Genomic DNA, 24,579 nt, shown 5'->3' on the forward strand with positions numbered 1-24,579 from the left:
AATTACCACCAGTATAAACAGAGGACATCCACAACACAGTCGATGTCAGTGTTTTGTGTATTTGTGATAACTGGCAGAGGAGGCCGCACTGCGCCAGTTGGCAAGGATGACATTCAATCATGATTCATGCTAATGGAAAGGGAAAGTAGGGAGTATTTTGTCGCAACAGGCGATTGTGCGTGCGGTAAGAAACGACTAACGGGATTGGGTGTCCAGGCACACTGTTAGGTTGATGCATGTCATCGTATTGCTCATGATGTCAGTTACTGGATTGTCTGGTCCAGACTCGATTATTTACAGACCGCCGTCATATAGCTGGAATATTGCTGAGTGCGGCATTAAACAACAAACAAACAACACATTTATCACGGCGTTAACACCTGGATGCCAGAGGGACAAACATAACTTCGGCATCAAGCGGGTTAAACAACAAACAAAACAAGATAAAATCAAATTGTCACAAAGATGAGGTGAGGTGAAATTGGGTTTAACGTCGCGTCCAGGATTGTTGCACTTATATAGCGACATGCATGCACGTTTGTGTTTGTGTGTGTGTGTGTGTGAGTGAGTGAGTGTGTGTGTGTGTGTGTGTGTGTGTGTGTGTGTGGCTGCTTGTACTAGTCCGGACTGATGTCGATTTATAGTGCTAGCACACTGAGATACCATGCCGCATTTTAACATGAATACCCCACTCAGACACAGTATACTGACTCCGAGCCGACCAGTCCTTGTTTTAGCCCCTTAATGCCGAGCGCAAGACACGGTAACAACAAGTACCATCTTTTAACGTCTTTTGGTTTGTCACAAAGATATTACAATAATTATACTGTTTGGCCCTGTTTATTCGCCTTTTTCAGAAGATACATGTAAGGAGTGGATTGATATTACGAACATATCATCCCTAAATGAACCCTTTCCCAAATAATTCATAAATCACCTTGTATATCAAATATTAAAATCAACTGGAGTGGGCGCTGCAATCTGATTGGTAACAAAAACAATGTTGAAAGGGTTTGGATCACGGGAATCTTTCGAACTTTCTCGATGTATGAATGCGTTTCTTGATAAGAATTTTTATTTTTCTCAAACACAAATTTAAATAATGTGCCATTAGGCTTTTCAAAATGGATATTACGTTAAATAAATATGAAGTTTGATCAAAACTTATCAGAGCAACGTTTTCATCACACTCTGCTAACAAGGAAGTATGATGTCATCCATTGCATGATGTCATTGTAATCCAGGTTGACGTCATAGCATTCCTGACGGCATGTCTGACACGTTATAGGGGGTGTAAGTAGGTCACGGGACAACGCGAGACCTAACGTTATTTATTACATCCGGTGACAAACGTCGTCTCGCGGCAATGGCGACAGCAGTGTCACGTCGGACAGGGCCCGGCGAATCATATTTGGAACACGCAGGTGTAACTTAGAAAAACATGACACTGTCACAGTCATTAAAACACTCGAGATGGGGAACATGAATAGCAAGTGTTGGCTTGTCAAAGCAGTTGCAGTGTTGTCAAGACGTCCTATGGTCGATGTCAAACTGGCCGCTACCCATTCATAAATATTGAGGTAACTTTTGCACACTTCTGATAAGTTTAATTGTCAGTGTTGATAAGGCAATACTGATCGGTTCTTGGTTCATCATCACACGTACAATGGTGATGGCGTTGAAAAATGAGCATAAAACATTCGTTCTGAAGGTATTTGCAATATGCTCTCGGTTTGTGCACCATACAATGTTATAGCAAATTTCCATTACATCTATCCTGAGCCTTTTCCAATAATAAATGTTCAGCTCTGATAAGGAACGTCACAGAATTATATGTGTAGGTCCAGCATGTCCAGGGGAGATTACACAAACTATAGTCATATTTTAAGAAGACCTATCATGTGCATGTTGGCAATGCAAATTTTGTCAATACTTAATGTTGTGCAAGGAGACTTATGGGGGTGCCTGTGTTAATAAATAAGGATATGTGCCAACATCACGATGATAATGTTATGTGCACTGTAAAATCAGGTTTTATTCATATAAAAAAAATATTAATCTAATTTGTAAATAATGATGATGAAATCCTTGCGTTGTTTGTTTTTAAGATCTCTGAAAAGTGACCTCACTTAAATGTATTCTGTATGATGTGAATAGACTTGATCATTACAACCCCATTTAGCATTTGTTTATCATATTCAGTTGAAGGTACTATGTACATGCTTAATTTATTAATTATATCTTGATGTGGGCATTGTAAGAAATGGTTGGTATTTTAGAAGTATATATTATATGATCTCATAAGTGTTATTTATCTTTTGCAGTTGGGCCATATTTCCATGTTTGAGGGGAGAAAGATTTCCTCATCTGACTCACGAGTAGATGCATATGGATCACCAGAATTACCTTGATGCCAAACATAACTGCACCTCAAGAGCATCTCGGACTATAACATATTTCTTGGAATATTTTGTGGTCAAGCATTGCATTGCCTATGAAAGAACAACTCTTGTTGTGTATACAGGTGTAAACATATTAAAGTTCTATCTGAAGTACTGGTTCTGTAAATGATGTCTGTGACCATCAGAATACACCATATACACTGGACACTTGCTGGAACAGGACCTACTTGTCATCAACATGGTGTTGCAGAACATCTTGGGACTCTCTCATAAAGTCCAGTGTGAATCTAGATACTGACACCAGTAACAGTGCATGCTGGCACATTTATTTGTTCAGGCTTGGCATTTTGGAATATTTGCCATGAATGTTTAATACTCATGACCTTGGAATAAAATTACTGAATAGATCTGAAGCTTATTTATTGTTTTTTGTCTGGGATAATGCCATACAAAAAAAGGTTTTTTAATATTTCTGGCGAAACCGCATTATCGGTGGTTCGAGAAGGGAGCTAACTCCGTTTGCCTAATCGAATGTTCGAGGTGGGCCCACATTCGAAACTAAACGCACTTGTTGTTGAGAATATATACTACGTAAACAAACCCGCATAACGAACTCATAATTTGTCTTTTTAAAATATAATTGGATTAAAATGTACAAATAAGATGGCAATACAGCAGAACTCACTTCTACGAACATCGCCAAACTAGGTCGTGGGGTTATTAATATTCATGAGTTATTCCTTTTATGGAACAAGTTCTCGGAAACGTCTGAGGCTTGTATCATGTCCGAGATCAATTCAAGTGTAGACATATGTTCAGGCTTATATCGCCACCAATACTTATGATTAGATTGATGTGTTATACTGGAAAAGGTAGAATGAGTGGTATTGCCTCTGTAATTTTAATTTGAAGTAGATTTATGTTTCTTGCTTGGTAGCTATTTTTGTAAAACTAGTGTGGTCAGCTATGACGCAGTTATTCAAACTTCAAAGACTTTTGTGCCTTTTATGGAATTAATGTCACACGAAATGATTTATAAAGATATTTCCCATCAATATTACAAAATATGAATAATATAAAATGTCACATAATGACAAACGTGAGCCCAATAGCCTAAATGACTTCGTCAACCTTAAGAAACCCAGCGATTTAAAAATGTGGGCCCACCTGTTTCGATCACTATAAGACGGGAACAATGTGGGCCCACATTTTAGAAAATGGTTATAAGTAAGCAAAGCTAATGAAGCTAGCGATTTTTTTAATGTGGTCCCTCCTTTTGCAATCACTATGACGGAAGAACGTCTACCCACTAGGCGATATACAAATGTGGGCCCACTTGTTTCGATCACCATATATGACGGGAACAATGTGGGCCCACATTTGAGAAAATGATTATCAATATTTAAGTAGAATTTCGCGATTAATAAATGTGGTCCCTCCTGTTGCAATCAATATGACGGAAGAACGTCTGCCAACATTTAGGGATTGATTATCAGAACTAACGAAACAACCTCACGAAGCTAGGCGAAATACAAATGTGGGCCCACTTGTTTCGATCACCATAGATGACGGGAAAAATGTGGGCCCACATTTTGGAAAATGGTTATCACCACTAAACCAATCTTAGAAGATGTACTGATGGAAACATAAATATATAATGCATTCAAACATTTAATTACCTTACGTTTTAATAAGCTGGGCATTTAATAGCTGGACCAACAACGTGCAGCGTGGGTGACGCCATTTCTCGCAAATACGAAAACAACGGAGATAGCTCCCGTTTGAAATTAGAGTGACCTCCCTTTCCCAATATGAACCACAAGCTCCTTCCCAGCGCGTGACACCTTCGTTACACTCTCGGTAGTATAGAGAGCTCCGGGAACGTACTATCGCTGTGAGGAGCTTGATATGAACCACTGATAATGCGGTTTCGCCATATTTCTGGTATCAGCCATGATACTGAATTGGTATTGAATATAATATCATAACAATGCACATGGAATGTGTGATAATAGATTTCCAGTTTATGGGTCAAAAGTTTCCAAAAGAATACAACAGATGCTTACCAATGAAAATTTAACTTAACCAATGGCATAGCAGTTGTTGCTTTGTGAAATTAATTCTTCGTTGAAATATCAACATGTCTTGTTTTTTGCATCGCTGTTTTAGGGTCCAGCATACAAATTACACTGATTCATAGAACAATAGCCAATAAACATTGACATTTCTTGACCAGATCTTAAAACAGATTGGTCCAAATGGATAGCGGAAAATGTGAAATGTCAGTTACCTCATTTGTTTGACTTGGATTTTTTGGCAGAATATTTGAAATACACAAATATATGAAAAATAGGTGCAATTGTTTCTATCTCTGCATCAAGTCAATATGGTTGCACTAAATTTGTGTTCCACAGTGTTGATTGAGTGATAAGGTGAATGAATTAATGTTTTGGACTTGTAGCAATTTTTTTACTTGGTTCAATTGAGCCTCACAACCAGAAATATTAATTTAAAAAACCCTACCGTTCATCACAATTAATCTTTTAATCTTGCCCCTGCTATCAATCAAAGTCTGCAGTGTCAAAACAATTATATTGCTGACAAGGTGTAACACTTTTATTTCTTCCCTCAGAATAACATTACACTTCATATATGAGTAAGTATCTTTCTTAATGTAGGACATGTCATTGGTGATCGCCTCCATAATTCAGTGTATTTGTCTTGCATTTTGGCCACTTCTGACTTGAAGTTGCTGTGTGCTGGATGCTGCTTCATCTTTTGGTTGCTGTACAGCAGAAATTCACTCCTGTATGACCAAGAAAAAACCCATTCATGTTCTGCAACAACATAGAGCTAGACATCAAGTACATACACAGTGTAAAATTACCATTGTCCAACACCAGTTCTATTCATCACCGGACTTAACAAATAATGTTTACACAATTTTAAAAATAGGTATATCACTATGAATATTCATATGGAATACTAACAGTATTTACTTGTACTTGTTGCACAAACCTGAAACCATCTGAGACTAAGAGGTCTTTCATTGAAATATGTGAGTAAAATAAAACAATTTGACTTACATACTTTTATTATAACCATGATAATGCATATTCAAATGTAATTCAAAATTAAGGGGCATGTGTGTTTTACAGGTTAGGGTTTGATATATTTATTTCAAATACTAGATTATAGTAATCAATATAATGTATTGACTTGCCTTCATGGTTATTTGATTAACTGTTGAGTGATTTGTGACACTATTAGTTTTTATGTTTATTTTCCCATACATTCTTTTTTGGTGCATGTTGATGAGAAGAACTTTATTTAATTTAATTTGGATAATAATTTTTGGGATCAATATATTTACAGGCAGGGCTAAGAAAATCTATTTGGCATGCAGTAATGACTGTCATTCATCCAAAGTAGAGGAGATCATTCATTTTCTCTCAACTTTTAATTATTTAAAAAAACCACATTTTTTTAATTATTATCTTTTCTTTTCTTTTCTTTTTGGGGGTCTTTTGAGTCTTTCTTGTTAATTTCTGACATCCGCACTTCCATACAGTCATCCAGTACATGTAGATGAGAGTTAACTTATAGTGCAAACTACCAAAGAGCAAGTAGTACATCTGCATTATTATATCTATTCACATTTAATATACAAACTAATTTATGCACAGGCTTTCTACATTGCATAAAAACCCTCTTGTCTCCTTCATAAAAAAATATTTAAAAATAAGTTTCTTCTCAAAAGTAACAAATTTCTTAATGGAAAATTATTTACTATATTAATATGACCAAATATAGTGCATATTAAATTTTAAGTTCCAAACACATGACTGGGTTATTGAGTACTATTATTAATAACAAAATAAATTAATACAATATACTAAAATAAATTTCACGTTTACAAATATATTCATAGCATAGATTTTCCAAATTTCATCCTCCAAATCTTGCCTAATTTAATGCCTATTCAAACTGTCAAGGCACGGCTTCCTTGACACTGCTCATGCTGTCAGATATCAGAATACTGTTGTAAGTTGGGTAAAGTGGCCTACCTATTAGTAGTTACATCTTCATAAATAATATTACATCACAGAAACATGTAACACATCCTCAGTAATCATAAAACACTGTCCGCTGAGACTATAAATACAAGTCTGAACGATAGTACCACACTGGTTGTCAAAATTATTTTAAAGGTAAAGGAAAGAACACATACCTTTACGAACGGTCCCATGGTTGTCAGATGTCAGTCAGGAACCGATAAACCTAACAGCAATGACAAATAACCGATCATATTATTCTGAAATAAGTAAACTTTTACGACTGTCAACAGCGGTGACAACCAAGCGTGGTAGTTTACTTGGTACCGTCTACAGAGTTAGCTTTTGCGGTCGCGCATTTCGAAAGCAGAACTAGTTCACGAGTATAGGCATGTCACCGGAAATGCTGGCACCGGAAGTAGCGCTTCGCGAGACTTACGGGCCCTATAGAGTAGTGAATGTTAGTTTACATTAACTAATTCCCATTTCCAAGAATGTTTTATCTGGAAATCCTGGTACTTTCTGTGTGGGTCAAGATTCAGGACGACACTGGCTTGTAACAATGTCTTTTTATGTCCATGACACTGTACAGGCGTTCAATGTGGCGCGTTCTCTACCCCACGGAAGTGACGTAAATCACAAGTGACGTCGACACTTCATGACATGCGGTGCTCATGTTATATGACCATGTTAACAATAATATTATATCATGACACTTACCACCAGATTTCAAGGGTCGCCATACCGAGAAGGGAAATAAAATCATGTTACCAAATATGTTTTTATCAAAATGTCACCTTTTCAGCCAAATTTTCTTAAGGAGGGCTACATTAGTGACAATAGTCATGTTCAGTAATAATAACATATGTCATTCATCATAAAGGACTCATTAAAATACTTTTGAAACTGTGATCAAAACTTTATTGTATCAAATCTAGGATGTTGACTTACTGCAGATATGATTCAGTCAATCAAGTGTATTTTATAATCAGGTCACATGGCCCAGAGTGTTACAACCTACAGATTGATTTTTACAAAATTTACAGACGCAAACAAATACATGTTTTCTCATGAGTTGATTATTTTTGTAAAGTTGTAATATGGTAATTGTCGTATAATGGGGTCAAATTACTATATTTCAAAGCTACAGAATTTACACATTAGTCTAAACAAATAGGTAGTAGTGCAGTAATATGTAGTTCAGTCTGCATAACATAGTGTGCTAAACAAGTGGAAGATTCTAAACTTTAATGCCATTTTGGGGGGGAAATAGATATGCTTCTGGCATCTTCTAAACGAGGATAAAACATGTTGTTACCCCAACATCTTGGAATAACCAATATTGAATTGCGTTTAATATAGAATGCTAGTACTCTTTCAACTGAATCATATCATTTAAACATCATATTTCAGAGTCCTACATCAATGCTTCACACAGATTTACAAGCTGTTGCGAAAACAAAATATCTCTTATTACTGATGTCCGTGTATATGGTAACTCTATTTCTGATGATAGTAGGTGGCAAATTGATTGAGGTGCTCATATAATGTGAGAAATGGTAGTAACCTTGATTTAGAATGACCTCCCTTGGTTGTGTATGGTCCAAACTCTGCCCAGAGCTTGACACCTTCGTTACCCTCCCGGTATAAAGAGCTCCGCCGTGAGGATCTTGTCTACTGCCTTGTGGACATTTGTTGAAGGACTCCACTATTCCTGACGAGGCAGTATTTTCCAGAAGACTGGCTGTTCCTATTTAAGTGAGAGACGAGGGTGATCGGAGGCTTTCCTTCTATGATTTGACCTGTGACTCATTCACTTGCCAAGTGAGGACAGGATACCTTTGAGAAAGCACCGACTGTTCTGCCCGTTTCCAACACAAAAGAACGCACACTGTGCCTCATTCAGACACTCAACGGTTACCAAGTTGTAATTGTATTACATTGTTTCTGTGAGATTCAATAGAAGTCCATAATATTTTTGTTTTAACAAGAATTAGTTGTCAGGAATGTATTACGGAATGTAATGAAAGCAATGGTGTTGAAGTTACTATATTTTGATGCTTTTGGAGTCAAGCGTTATCTTGGGTTAACTTCTTGTTTCAATTTGGAAGTCGACACGTGACACTGATCAGGATTTGATTATTATCAAGCGGCGTGAAAAGACTGAAATATTGTTGACAGTGGGATTAAGTCAGTCACACTTTTCCTACTCAGTAATATGTCGTCAAGACAAGAACAGTTTCTGTGGACACGCAACTAGATGGGGAGATGCATTGGAAATGTCAGTCTTCAGGTGCAAGACAATTGAGGGAGTGTAGATTTGGAGCATCATCTCAGAAATAGCAATGTGGGAAGATTGGACAAGACACAGTTCTCCTTTGTCCGATGGAAAGGAAAGACGTAGATCATGCAAATGCACAAGGATGTCCCACGTTCATGATAAGGCTTCCTTGGGTGACCTTGAACCCTCGTCAAGTAGACTTCATGTGACATGTTTCAGGATGCTCGGATATTTATTGGGATTTTGTTCGCCTTTCTTTTGCCAATTGAGTGGCCGAGGATCTAATCTAACCTTCCGCTCTCCCTGCAAACCAATACCACTAGACACTAGACAAAAAAGTATAAAGAATAACTTATCAGCAGTGAGGTTTTATAACTTTATTCAAATTGAAAATTGCATACAAAACACCCATCAAAGAATTAAGTGCATAACAAGAGGACAAAAATCATTGATATCCCCTGCAATAGTAAATACTTGTGGATACGTCAGCTAGTTCTGTTAATTTCATTACAACAGCCATGTTACAAGAGGAACCACTTCAACACTAGACATATCTATGTGCAAAGTTTGGTGAAGACACTTTGTACTGTTTTCAAGATCTGCTGTGCATTTACAGTCCAAGTCAAAGATGTTGCCGTGGAAACTTGATTTGTTTTAAATCCAAAAAATCAAAAGTAACAGTTCACCACTAGACCTAGCTGTGTGCCAAGCCTGGTGAAGAAATGATGCACATGTTTCAAGTTCTGCCTCACAAATGACATCTTGCACGGACGGGGGACACATGGACGGAAGGACTGTCAATTTTAATACAGCATCTAACATCTTACATAACTAAATGAATATATACTGTCTTTGTCAGGCAATGAGCAAACAACTTGTTAAACACATTATTATTATTCTCAGTATTGTAACAGACAAACGCACGGAAAACATGTCCATCAATCTGCCAAAGACAGAAGACTCCATTGATGTACTCGAGGCTTATTGAATCAGCTGTGGATGGTGAGCTTCACACTCCTTCATGAACTCAAGGATCCACGCATTGCAGATCTGTAGGTCACATATACTGAGTAGGTGAGGGGAGGTGAAATTGGGTTTAACGCTGCGTCCAAGATTATTGCACTTATATAGCGACGTGCATGCATGTGTGTGTGTGGCTGCTTGTACTAGTCTGGACTGATGCCTATTCATAGTGTTAGCACATTGAGATACCATGCCGCAGTTTAACATGAATACCTCACTCAGACACAGTATACTGACTCTGAGCCAAGCCGAGCCGACCCCATAATGCCGAGCGCCAGACAGGGTGACAACAAGTACCATCTTTTAACGTCTTTTGGTATGACGCAGCCAGGGATCGAACCCTGGACCTTCCGCTCTCGGGGCGGACGCTCTACCACTAGACCACGGAGGCGGTCACATATACTGAGTACATTGAGCATGAAAGTTAACACTCAAAACACTAACCTGCTCAAATACACTGACAATAATAACTATCCAGCACTTTTTTCCTGTCTTAATGATCACACCCTGTCAAATCTGTATGATATGATGTATGTAAACTGGGTAAGACTTGAAACTCATTCTGTATAAGGGAAAGGGGTGAGACTGTTTTATTAAATATATGGTTTGTAAGAGACGCTATAGCCACCTGATCCTCAGAAGTGGGACACTGTGGTGATTCTGGGTCAGTATGGGTCCTAACTAACTTGTCGGAAGAGTCGACTGTGAGATCGCTGCTAATGTTTCCAGTCACTGCTCTGGTTTACCTGACGTTATATGGCAGTGTAATTCATTGTTAAACAATGTTGTAATCGTATTACATTGTTTCTTTTGAGATTCAGTAGAAGTTCATAATATTAGGTTTTAACAATAATTAGTTGTCAGGAATGTATTACTATCTAATGTAAGCAATGGTGTTGAAGTTACTATATTTGGATGCTTTTGGAGTCAAGTGTAATCTTGAATCTTCTAGAACAACTAGACGAATCCAGGACCTTCTAGAGTCAGTGAGTGAGTGAGTTGGGTTTAATGCCACTTTAACATTATTCCAGTTATATCACGGCGGGTCAGCTTAATGTGGGAGGAAAGCCCAAAGTGATGCAAGTCTCAGACGTTTACCACTTCGGTGAAACCCACAAGCACAAGTATGGTGCTGACAAACCTAGAAAGATAATCGGGGGGGGGGGGAATCAGGATTCAAACCCACAATCATAGGTTTCTGGCATTGCCAAGGGACACAACTCTGTACAGCGAATTGCTGCGCCTTGAGATGATTGGGCCACCCGTGCCCCCCAGAACCTTCCAGAAGTGACTTCCACTTTATGAGGGAGCAAGGGGCAATAAATACATAAATATGCAGGACTCAATAGTTTCAAACGTCCATGGTGCTCACGCACCTCGAAACATACTGGATACAAACCCAAGGTCTTTGGTTTCAAACATGCCCAAGGCCACTGTGCCACTCATGTCCCGACCAGAATATTATCAGGATATGACAGACAATACCACCCTCAACCACTCGTGAGGACAATCTGAAGTTCCTTAATAATATGGGATGAGTGATGTTAGTTTACACAGTGCTCCTTGGTTTTGGTTGAAAATGTAAAAAAGAGTTTTGCTCGAGGTCACTATGAGATATCAAGATACCAATCGGCAGTAGGTTTGTAAAATAGATGACAAATGTTTCATCAGGGGAAATGTTTAAATAAGGATTACGCGATTAGAGTAATCAGAGACAACAGTGCAAATGCCAGGAAAACCAAGAACAGTTTTCTCTCAAGTGATTTGATCCATTTCTTCCCTCTTGTCTTTGGGAATTTGGTCTTGTTGTCATCTGGTTCAGTCAAAGAAACCTTTGAGCCGTTGGAACCCTGAATTTCGAGACGTGATCCACCATCCCTTGTAGACGTTGTCCCAACAGGTGTTGCCGCAGTGATGGACAGATTCTTCTCGTCTGCTTCATGATACATGTTGAGGAGGCCAAGGGTAGTCAGGATGGCGGCACAGCTTTGGCAGAACACCAGAATCAGATAAATGGCAAGGCGAGACGGAATTCCCGACTTTGGCAACACTTCAATTATGAAATTTAGGAACACAGCGTACGTGACGAGGATTGAGATGAGGTAGGAGATCTTCTCTCCGGACTCGGCAGGCAGAAGGAAGGCACAGGCGTTCATCAGGGACAACAGAGACACGGGTGTGATGACAGTCAGAAGATAAAAAGTGTACTCACGTGACAGTCCAAAAACAATTCTCGCAACTTCTTTTACGCCGTGAAAATGTAGCAATTTTTCTACATCCAAAGAAACGTTATCTACCTTCCACTCCACGCTCTTCCCCAAGATGGTAGTAAAAGGGTTGGAGTCAACATTGAAGGCCTGGAAACTGTATGGAACTAATGCAGTAAGGATGATGTTACACTGCTGCTGGTCGAATGGATAACGTGTGACATCGATGAAACATTGAGTGTGGAACAGGTCAGTGATTGACATGGTAACATAACCATCTCCAAGGGCAAATATGTAGGCATTCCTTGTTTCTAGTGGAGAGCCAGCATTGTTGGAAAACAGTAATGGAGGCGTCCATATTTCACTTGACTGTAATTGGAGATAAGTAGGATTCTCATGTGATGAACTGTTCCAAACAAGAAGTGGGTCATACCATCTGAAAATCAGCGTACCAAAGACAGTGAGGACTTGACTAGCGACGTCAAGGCCCTGGACATAATGTAGCAGGAAGGAAAAGTTCACACTGACCAAGTATGGATCTTCTGAGGGTAATGGCGGCATGTCTTTTGGGTATCCACGAAGGAGGGAGTCTCGAAACATCTGGTGTGTTAACCTGCTCGTTGTGTTCTGTGGCACAACAAACGGTACCATGGAAATAACCAACATTACACTGACCAGCATCCTGGGTGTGTTGCAACACGACTGTTTGTGACAAGTTCAAGTTTCTCTCTGACCAGTACAGTAGTGCGGCACTGATTATACTAAGCATCTGGTTGCTGCACTGAACCAAACATGCATGGCTGCATTTGTGAATACATCTATTGTTTCTATTTTTGTAAATGACAATCTATTATCAACATGTTGTGAGAAGATCGATAATGTCAAATAGATCGAAAGCTAATGCAGTGAAATGAATTAAACATTAATGAATGACAGCTTGGTGAACAATAAAACATGTTAATGGATTCTGTAGATCAACAATGCGAACAAACCACACAATGGACATTGATTGTGCTGTCAGTGATAGTGTTTTGCCTTTTTTCAGCAAACAAACCGAATAAATGAGACGAAACCTTTCCGTATTCATAGGAAATCTCTGCCAAAATCAGAGTCGACTGTACGATTCCAACTATATCATGAACATGTGTCTTTGAATCACTATTAAACAGTGATGAAAAGTGTTCGTGAAAAGGTGAGCGGATCCTGCCCCACCAGTGGTACCCACCACAAACGCATGCAAAGGCAAGTAAATTGTTCACCTGAAAAAGAACAGGAACATATGGTTCAAGTCAAAATAGTCAATTGCATCGGACATCATTTTAGTCACTGATGCCTCAAATTTGGAAATGTCCTCCACATGTCTAAGTGAGGCCTTAAATGTTATAACATTGATCAAACAACTTTTGAGCTGTATAACGCTTTTCATAGAAAGAGAATGCTCGATTATACCTCAACTGTTGTGAGATGGAGTTGCTGGAATATAGCACGACATAAAGGGAAAGTTGACTATTGGAATGTGGAAGTCATCCCTCTTATCATACAGTTTTGTGGAGAGTATTTTGTTGCTCTAAATAGTCTTGCACAGATCTAAATATGAAACCTATGAGGCCGTTTCACTGGTCTCTTTCATTTCTAGATCAAGGGGTTCATCAGTGGAAGGGAATTCACTATTTGATCGTTACTAAATTATATGATCAACGATATATCTGAAGCTTAAGTTCAAATTCTTGTCCAGATTCCCTTGTTTTGATTTTGCCAATCCGAGCAGGAATTACAATTTATACTTGTAAAGAAACAGATCAGCAAAAGGAGGGAAACAATTCGTGCCCATGTGGATGTCTACTTCTTGCCATAATGTAGTACCCCCAAATTACACACAGATGTGATCAATGAAGAAGTTCAGCATTTAACAAAATTGTTTTCTCAGTACACCTGGGACGAAATTTTCTTTCATTTTTTAGAATTATCCTTAAGAAAGAGATGTACTATATCTACGGTCAACATGTTTAGTAACACATGTCCCATGGATCAAGGAATGAAGTTTTCCCCAAGAAATGGTAGAAAATAAATGTTAGATAATTTCATGAATGCAAGCATCCGCTGGTGTTTTCCAGACCTTAACTCTTCAATAGCATCCTTTTTTCTCAGTGATGCGACTAGACAGCAATTCGTCAAGTTCAAAATAATGGTAACAAAATACATAGTTTCTTTAAAATGGATTGATGAAACAACTTTCCATCGATACACATTTAATTATGTTGCAACCTTTTTGTACTGCTTAGTCTCAACCAAGTCAACCAAATATACATTTATAACAGTGCTACAGTACACAGATCAGTGGAACCCCGAATACTGTTACAAAATGGCTGAGAATCAATTGCTACAGTGCTACAGTACACATATCAGTGGAACCCCGAATACTGTTACAAAATGGTTGAGAATCAATCACTACAGTGCTACAGAACACAGATCAATGGAACCCCGAATACTGTTACACAATGGTTGAGAATCAATCGCTACAGTACTACAGAACACATATCAGTGGAACCTAAGTTGAAAGAGAAACTTTTGCTGAACTTGTACCGTGCCAACCTACAAAGATTGGAATAAAAGGAATGACTGTTCATCCACACCCAAACCGTTGGATAGTGACACGCTAAGATCAAGGGTAGAACTGAAAGAACAAGCCATTAGTATGATACATCAAATAGCAAAGCATGACCACGTCGTGTTTTGCCCTCGGTTGGTAATTCAGGGTTCAGGGTTCACAACGGAAGACAAAGCTCTGGGGTGAAGTTTTAGGAGAACGCAGCCATGTTTATTGTTGATTGGGAGTAATGGTTGAAAAGGTAAATGTTGATAGTAATCACGTGACAGAATGCACACCGGACAGAGTGCAGACCCGCTCTGCCACTTACACACAGACAGGAAGTCAGATGCCGATTCTTCATCGTTGACATAGTAATTGGTGAGCCGGCGGCCTTGCACGACGCCACCACTAGCCATACAATCCGTCCGCTTCTGTCAATGATCTGGGCTCCTGATTTACCATGTCAGTCAGGTTTTGTAAGGAGATGGAATTTAGGGGCACTTTGGAAACATATTGAAAAAATAAGGTATTTGGGATAAACAAAGTTTTAAAGAAACCTATTGAAGTAGTTTGCACCATAACAATACACCTGAACGTTATGGAGCTTTTGTCCCAAAGAGTATGTTAAAAATATTGAAAATACAAGTGTACAGTAAAAAGCATTTCTCCAATCACAAAGCTCAGTTTTTGCCTCAGATTGGTCAGAAGTAGGACTCGCTCACTTACATCATCACAAAATAGAAAGAGGTGACGCCAGACCCATTAGACTCCCTTTTATAGGCAAAACACAACCATTAGAAAAGAATGTTCCAGACAGGTGCCAGCCAGCAATACCATACAGCCAACTTCTTCTGAATGGCACTCTCCTGTTGCCATAGATTAAAAAACGTGATAGCTCTTACTACATTAGAGTTGATTATAGACACCTCAATACAGTTACCAAACCCATATTTTTCCCGCTACCACAAGTTTTAGTTTCTTTGATTGTGCTAGTGGCTTTTGGCAAATACCACTCCATCCAGACACAAAACACAAGTAGGCCTTCATTACATCTCATGGTGTTTTTGAATGGAATCAAGTCCCTTTTGGTAAAAAAATGCTCATTTCAGCAAATCATTTCAGAGGCACTAAAAGAAATGAATAGGTGTTACATACTAATATATGTAGATGACATCATAAGGATTTCAGAACATTTGAATTACCTCAAGACAGTATTCCAAAAGATCAATGAAGCAGGACTCACTCTAAAATCAATCAAATGTAGATTCGGAACAAAACAAGTCACCTACTTCAGGCATATCTTCAGCATCTATGTCGATCCTTCAAAATAGATTCAGTCACACAGGTTCTGGCCTCTTAAAATGTCCATGACGTGCATCATTTCTTACGTTTGTCATCGTATTATCTCAAATTTGTAGCAAACTGTTCTGGCATTGTCCCTGCTCCATACAACCTTCTGGTAAAGGACACGTCTTTTGATTGGTCCATCAATTGCCAACAGGCATTCGAAAAACTAAAGCAAGCCCTAAAAGAGCCCCTATCTTTGCATATTCCGATCAGAACAAACCCATCTTCCTCACAACTGATGTATCTCAAACTGCAATAGGGCAATTTTGACAAAACAAGTATCTTCCTTGACATTGGTCCTGTTCCTTCTTTTAGGAACAAATGATGTTGGTTGGAAACGTTTATGTTGTTCGCCAGTTTAGGTTATTGCAATTTTTCTTGATGCATATGTTTATATTGTACTTTGTTTTCCAAGTAAGTGTAAAGGATGCTTTATAGTCATTTCCCCTCACAGTCAACAACTGGTATGGCCTCTTGAAATGGAAGATTTCAAATGATTATTAATAAATAACGTTACAGGCAATCTGTCTCTCATGGTCATGACTCTGTCAAAGATTGTGGCATTACTTATGAAATACTCTGTATTGATAAGGATGGCCATATTGCAGTCGAGACTTTTTATAGAGGCTGAGTCATTTTTTTCAAGCAGATGGAGGCTGAGTTTTTTATTTACAGAGAATTATGTGCTGTGTTTTTTTGAGCAGGATAATAAAGTTTGCCACCTAAGAATAAGAAATATAGAAACTTGGATCATATCACTGAGAGGGAGAAGAGACAACTTCTTGCCAACCAGAAAAGATTATCACAATGCTGTTCCACATCTAGATGGACGTTGAATTATGTAAATCACCAGGTTAAATGTGAGCTTGACCAAATATGACACTATCTTAAAGAGTTCCTTTTATCAATTATCTTATATATATTTTAGAGTAAACGAATGCTGGATGTACAAACACAAAGACAATGGGCCTTGGCCAGCTGCTGGGTAAGTACAAAGTCACGTCTATGGTACCCAAACAGGAAGTTAGTCGTATAAAGCTTGTAACAGACATTAATTGTTATTCTAATTATTCCAAGTGTCAAAATCAAAGCTTGTTTCACATTCTCAGCAATGTATGCAATGTTATTTTTGAAGGATTAACAGAAATAACAACACTTTTAGATAAACCGCTCCCTGGGGTATATGTACAGTTGCCAAGCATCACAAGTCTACATATCAGCCTATGAAAACATTTGTCACGCATTGCTGCACCTTTGTGCCGGTAACTCTAGGCCACACCCAAAAATAGTTTTGTTTTGGAATCTGATTACAGAACATATGATTTCAGCACTTTCACTTGGACATTTGATAATTTAAATAATTATCATGATATTTTCACTCTTGGGAATCCAGGACAATTGATATCAGCAATCATTTTTTTCACTTAACTTGAGGGTATTGAGTCTACTCAGATATAAGTTGTCTTGATGGCAGTCTCAATAGATTAACAGTAAACAGCTCAAACCACCTGTTACGTAAACAGCTTCTGTTTAGACAGATGGACAGTATCCTCGGTCGTCTTTGAACACTGTATACAAACTGACAGATGAAATACAGCAGTTTATATATATATATGGCTTCCTACTCCGACGTGCGCGTTTGGTCGCATCTCCTGTATAAAAGCCAAGGATGCCAAGCGTGTTTGTAACAGATAAGCTTTTAATCTAACATAAGTAAAAAGGCCATCCTGATTATAGGTATACTCTTTGCACTTTAAGAACATGTTTTATATATCAAGTGGTTTATTTGTTACCACCGATATACATATTTAAGAAATAAACGACGAGTGGGAGTACAATAAAACACTGCAGGGAGAAGAATAAACCGTCGTTTATTTCTTAAATGAATAGATCACCATTATGTACAGTCTCTTTAAGGATGTTGATAAGATGTACAAAATTAAAATTATTTACCCAAATTTTAATAATGATGACTCCCTTAACAGAATCCAACCTCGAAAATATTGTACAAGTCTAATTTACGAACATGTGGCTTAAGTTTGGTATATTCTCACAATCCTCATGTCGATCATCTGTACCATTTCTCCCAATACCATTTGTCATATCTCTCCCACTATGGATGCGATTGTTCGACCACTACGTTTATGTGCATAGCCCAGCTACATCTATGGGGAACAACTTACTAGACACTTCACTCTCAAGAGTAACGTCGTTCAATATATGACATCATCAAGTTGCGAGCGCATTTTCGAATCTCCAGAAATGACGTCATGATAGAACAATGTTTTATCCCGAAAAAACACACGCTTTGTTCTTCATTGTACTTTGCGATTTTACGCAAACCTATCTTGAAGGGTGTAAACTCTATATATAAGTACCCGGTATATATATAATGAATTCAATTACATCAACACGGTTATGATCTATTGATCTTTCAAGCACTTACTACATGTGGCCACGTGTGCTGACATTCAAGACGAATCTGCTCAAACACTTTTAGGGATCGTATGATCTATTGTAACTCTGACATATCGATTACACTGTTCCTTATATCTGATATGATGGACGTAAAGTGGCATCTTGTACATCATGGGGCGTTTCATAAGAACATAGATTCCTGTTTTTTCATGTTGAATAAGTGGTCACACAATTACATGATATTTAGAGGGGATCGGGCACTCCTAGAAAATTTGTTGAAGGTCAAAAGCAACTTGTTTTCTGCTAAAGTCAAACAATCTAGCAGATTCCCTGGTCTCGGCTTCACACTGACTGGAATGTCTAGTGCTAGGCTGGAACTGGACACCAGAAGCATAGTTGCCACTGAAGATGACTGTGTGTTGTATAATTTCAATTGCTGAACTTATGCTGACGGCTAGTAGATAACAGACCAGTGACTGTACACAATCAGGATTTAATGGACAAACTGTCTTTCTTTGGTGAAATGTCCAAATAAGTTTCACACAAACAGAGGAATGAACGACAACAGAGCAAATGGCTGGAACACCAAGAACAGTTTTCTCCCAAGAAGATTTTGAATCTTTTATCAGTACACATGGTGGACAGCATGATCAATGACTATGACCCGGTGTCAATACTAACATATAGTCCCTCAAAAATAGTTACGTACAGGGTGAAATGAAACTTATTCAATACAGTATCTGTCGAGTCTCAGCTGTACAGTTTAGAGCCTAGAGCTGAGAAGAGGATGAATAAAGATAGAGTTGAGAAGGGAATGAGAATGCAACCAGACATAGGGAGACACGTACCCCTCGTCCAGCAGACTTGACATGAAGTATTTAAGTCGATTCAGAGATTTGATGGGTTTTGTAACCCCGCAATATTCCAGACATATGACAGCGGCCTGTACAGTTCAGTGATTTATTCTAACACGGAATTCCCATGGGGGCTGCTGAGAGACAGAAGTAGAATGAATATCAGGAGGGACAATTTATAACTTTATTGACATTGAATGATGTATACGAACAGGACTCACATTTTCTCATCAAAACATTAGGTGGATGATACATTTAGCATCTGCAATACATATGTACATATGTGATCGTGCAATGAGCAAACAGCTGGCAAAACACATTAATACAGTTTTCGGCATTGTATCATGCGGACAGACATATACCCGGTAAGACTCCATTGATATACTCATCTGAACATAATGAACCAGCTATGGCTGATGAGTTTCACATCCTTACATGAACTCAACTACATCAACACGGTATTTGCTACACTTGGCCACATGTGCTTACATTCACAACTGTGCTGCTTAAACACTTTCAGAGATTGTATGATATATTGTCATATCTGCACATTGATCACATGCGTTGGAGCTGATATGATGCCTGTACAGTGGGATCTTGTAACACAATGGAGCGTTTCAAGACTAAAGCTTTCTATATTTCATGCTGAATAACGGTCACACAGTTCTATGACATTTAAAGGAGGTCTCGGATTGGGCCAATTACCTCTCCCAGCAAATTTGTCACTTGTTTTCTACTCAATCAATCCAGCAACTACACAGATGCTGGTCTCGGCTTCACACTGATTGGAATGTCTAGTCCTAGACTGGAACTGGGCACCAAACCATGGAGCAGAGGCCCCCTTTAATATGACTGCATGCTGTATAACTGAACTTAGGCTGACGACTACTAGATAATAAACAAGTGACCGTACACAATCAGGATATATGGACAAAGTGCTAAAGTTTTTCTTGCAGTGAAATGTCCAAATAAGTTTCACACAAACAGAGGAATGAACGACAACAGAGCAAATGCCAGGAACACCAAAAACAGTTTTCTCTCAAGTGATTTGATCCATCTCTTCCCTCTTATCTTCGGGACTTTGGTCACGTTGTCGTCCGATTCTGTCGGAGACACCTTTGCGCCGTTGGAGCCCTGAATTTCAAGACGTGATCCACCATCCCTTGTAGACATTGTTCCAACAGGTGTCGACCCAGTGATGGACAGATTCTTGTCGTCTGCTTCATGATACATGTTGAGGAGGCCAAGGGTAGTCAGGATGGCGGCACAGCTTTGGCAGAACACCAATATCAGATAAATGGCGAGGCGAGACGGAATTCCTGACTTGGGCAACACTTCATTGATGAAATTAAGGAACACAGCGTACGTGACAAGGATTGAGATGAGGTAGGAGATCTTCTCTCCAGACTCGGCAGGCAGAAGGAAGGCACAGGCATTCATCAGGGACAACAGAGACACGGGTGTGATGACAGTCAGAAGATAAAACGTGTACTCACGTGACAGTATAAACTTGATTTTAACAACGTTTAGCAATCCAAAGTGTTCAGGAATTGTGTCAATATATGAAGAAATATTATTTACCTTCCACTCAACACTCTTCCCTGTGACCCTTTCAAAAGCGTGGGAATAAACAGTGCTGCTTTGGAAACTGTAGCCTGCCACTGCATTAAGGATGATGTTACATTGTTGCTGGTCGAATGGATAACGTGTGACATCGATGTAGCATTGAGTGTGGAACAGGTCACTGAGAGACATTAAAACATCACCAGTCCCCTTCGTGTATATGTAGGCATTCTTGAAATCTGGTGGGGAGCCAGCATTATTGGAAAACTGTAATGTCGGTGTCCATATTTCACTTGACTTTAATTGGAGATGAGTAGGATTCTCAGGTGATGAACTGTTCCATGTAAGAAGCGGATCGTACCATTTCAGAAGCAGCGTCCCAAATACAGTGAGGACTTGATTGGTGACGTCCAAATCCTTGATGTATATTAGGAAGAAGTGTACGTCCACACTGATATCATCTGATCTCTTTGAAGAATATGGCGGAATGTCCATTGGATAACCACGGAGGAGAGAGTTTCGAAACATCTGGTGTGTTAACCTGCTCGATGTGTTCTGTGGCACAACAAATGGCACCATGGAAATAAGCAACATTACACTGACCAGCATTCTACAATCCCTGTCTGTTTCTCTCTTGCCAGGAAATGTTCTGTGAACGTGTCGAAGTTCACACAGAGCTATTTACTGTATTCAAATGTTTGTACGTGTGTCCGAGGCAACGCATTGCTTTTAAGTTGACATTTCTAAAAAATGATACTCTTTGCAGACTAATGCAATGAAACGAATCAACAAACCATAAAATAAAACCCCTGAAAGGAGCCAAGTTATTTCATTTGGAGCAACGACACTTTAGTTTTCAGGACTCGCCTAGTGAACAATTTGTTTTATGTTGGGTAAACCCCAAACCCTCCAATATGTCAGGTCTGTAACTACAATAATCATTCTCAATTTATCACTATCTATTCCAACAAATTGAACAGAGCTGTGCAAGAGTTTGGTAAGCATTTCAGTGGATGGACGATTGATTGTGTCCTGTCATCACAACTTATTCAAACAGCATCGCATGGCCTCTTGTATGTTTTGTGAGGGAGTAATCAAGACATGGCACCAGATACACATGATGGAGTCCCTGGTGAGTCCCTGTGGATACAGGAATCATACATTATTGAAACCATGCTTTCATTGCCTTTACCCAGGGCTACATAGCGAGGTAATGGTTGGCAAGGACAGTACAGCACGTATTTCAGCATCAAGTCGGACATACGGAACATGTCACCAGCAGGTCGCACAAACAGGAACATTACTGAAATCATGGCTTCATTGCCTCCGCCCAGGGCTACATTGCTACATCACTATTTGAAACAACAGAACTTTCCATATATCATTGAATATAAGTTAATCTAATCTAAATAAAGGTCATTTCACCAGCAGGACACCATCTTCCTGAGGCAAGGGAGTTAACTGACTTTAAAAGTCCAGTTTCCACCCTTGCCGAACTAGGCTGGAATTCCTGGGCTCAATCGTAGCGCCACCAGTGGCTATTACAAATTAAATCACTTCTATGCCTCTCCTATGGACTAATATCAGATTCCACCTCACGTATCACTTGCATTTGCCTCAAACAAAATGGCAGCGCCCAGTCAAGACAATCTGATTGATAATCAAGATCTATAGTGTGAGAAAACGGGTCTTACATCACGAAGTGCATCAAATCACGTGGCAGGACACACAAACTATACATATCTCTACCAGGTTAGAAGATACAGAACATGTCATGTCACAGATACAGAACAATTCACAATCACTTAAAACATAGACAATTTTAACATGAGGTCAGACAAACAGAACTATCCAGTGACAGGTCAGTCAGACAGAAGTCTCACCACCAAGCCAGACAAAATGCCATATCGCGATTGTCAATGACACACCTTTTCAAATATCATTCAATGGAGGATTAATTTAATTTATTTCTTATAATTTTACCTCCAGGTTACACGTACAAACATTTCTGCATAAGGTCAAACTTACACTCTACCATCAGGTTGAACATACAGAACATTTCACAATTAGGCCAGATATATAGAAATTTCACATCCAGGCCACACATGCAGAACATTTCAGCATCAGGTCAAAGTCAGCATTTCACCAACAGATTCCACATACAGAACATGTCCCCATCAAATGACATTGACAAAATCTGTCAAAATTACAACTCTTCCCTTACCAAACTACTAGATCAGCATGCACCAGGGGTCGAAAAGCAGATTCCTAGTAGATCATAGGCAGATCTACAAAGAAGTAGTGTATCAAGGACAGTGATAGTCGGCCAGGCGATCTTTAAAAGTTTCAAGGTTAAAAGGTCAAGAAGACTGACAAGATTCTGCCCAAATCACTAAGCTCCCAACGACGTGCCAATGATTTAAGCAATTTCTTGGTCAGCGAAATACAGAAACTTCAACATAGTCTTGATGAACAGACTATATCTGACAGTCATACTGACATTGTTCCAGAGTGTTCATGGAGCGAGTCTCCAAAGAATCTCAACCCTGATCGTTTAATTGGCAACACAATGGAGGAATTTAAACCATTCTCCGAGTTAGAGGTACGGAAATTGATCATGGACTCCAAACCAACATCCTGCCTACTTGATCCTATCCAACCAAATATCCAACATCCTGCCTACTTCATCCTATCCAACCAAATATCCAACATCCTGCCTACTTAATCCTATCCAACCAAATATCCAACATCCTGCCTACTTAATCCTATCCAACCAAATATCCAACATCCTGCCTACTTAATCCTATCCAACCAAATATCCAACATCCTGCCTACTTAATCCTATCCAACCAAATATCCAACATCCTGCCTACTTAATCCTATCCAACCAAATATCCAACATCCTGCCTACTTAATCCTATCCAACCAAATATCCAACATCCTGCCCACTTAATCCTATCCAACCAAATATCCAACATCCTGCCTACTTAATCCTATCCAACCAAATATCCAACATCCTGTCATGCCAAAGATTATCAAACTAAGTTTTTCATCAAGGGAAGTTCCACGATGTTTCAAGGAGGCTATTGTCAAACCTCTCATAAAAAAAACATATTCTGAATCCAGGTCTTCTGGGAAATTACGAAACAGAATACAGTTTACTCTTCATCGCCAAAGTGCTTTAAAAGGCAGTGACAATTCGACTCTCAGAAACATAGATGCAAAAACATAATGGATAAATTCTAGTCTGCATTTAGAGCTGGCCACAGTTCAGAGACTGCACTATTGAGAATGCGAAATGAGGCAATATAGATTTATTATGTTCTACATGGCCTGTCTTATTCATTTGACATTATAGACCAAGCAATATCATATGCAATAGTCCTAAAAGTATGAGTCAAGTCATCATTAAGTGTCTCACGAGTTACCACTGCTATACCGACGACACACAACTGATAAAGAGCTTCCACAAGAGCCATCAAATCATTGGTGATTGTAAAGAGGCTGGATTTAAATGACAATGAGACTGAGGCAGTGCTATTTGGAATCAGTTCAAAGAGGCTGGAATTAAACGACAATGAGACTGAGGCAGTGCTATTTGGAATCAGTTCAAAGAGGCTGGAATTAAAAGACAATGAGACTGAGGCAGTGCTATTTGGAATCAGTTCAAAGAGGCTGGAATTAAACGACAATGAGACTGAGGCAGTGCTATTTGGAATCAGTTCAAAGAGGCTGGAATTACACGACAATGAGACTGAGGCAGTGCTATTTGGAATCAGTTCAAAGAGGCTGGAATTAAACAACAATGAGACTGTGGCAGTGCTATTTGGAATCAGTTC

At 39.0% G+C, this 24,579-nt stretch overlaps 2 protein-coding genes and 1 long non-coding RNA gene across 3 annotated transcripts; 1 reads left to right on the forward strand and 2 right to left on the reverse strand.

The window, feature by feature from the left end:
* The first annotated feature begins 918 nt into the window (after positions 1–918).
* Positions 919–2,809, forward strand: LOC124139683. The gene is made up of 2 exons (XR_006861806.2): positions 919–1,580; positions 2,325–2,809. It is a non-coding gene; the product is annotated as an uncharacterized LOC124139683 (long non-coding RNA).
* Positions 2,810–11,452: 8,643 nt separating this feature from the next.
* LOC124139659 (acetylcholine receptor subunit beta-type acr-2-like) lies at positions 11,453–12,529 on the reverse strand. The gene has a single exon (XM_048387674.1). The coding sequence runs from the start codon at positions 12,527–12,529 to the stop codon at positions 11,453–11,455; it is 1,077 nt and encodes a 358-aa protein (XP_048243631.1).
* A 7,623-nt stretch (positions 12,530–20,152) lies between these two features.
* Positions 20,153–21,235, reverse strand: LOC125376081 (acetylcholine receptor subunit beta-type acr-2-like). The gene has a single exon (XM_048387676.1). The coding sequence runs from the start codon at positions 21,233–21,235 to the stop codon at positions 20,153–20,155; it is 1,083 nt and encodes a 360-aa protein (XP_048243633.1).
* Positions 21,236–24,579: the final 3,344 nt, after the last annotated feature.

Source organism: Haliotis rufescens, unplaced genomic scaffold (genome assembly GCF_023055435.1).
Source record: "Haliotis rufescens isolate VD_foot unplaced genomic scaffold, xgHalRufe1.0.p SCAF_7, whole genome shotgun sequence".
Lineage (NCBI taxonomy): Eukaryota > Metazoa > Mollusca > Gastropoda > Lepetellida > Haliotidae > Haliotis > Haliotis rufescens.

What these genes read in the sequence shown, in the direction of transcription:
- LOC124139659 (XM_048387674.1), bottom strand. Translation starts at nt 12,529, where the DNA reads ATGCCGCCATTACCCTCAGAAGATCCATACTTGGTCAGTGTGAACTTT.
- LOC125376081 (XM_048387676.1), bottom strand. Translation starts at nt 21,235, where the DNA reads ATGGACATTCCGCCATATTCTTCAAAGAGATCAGATGATATCAGTGTG.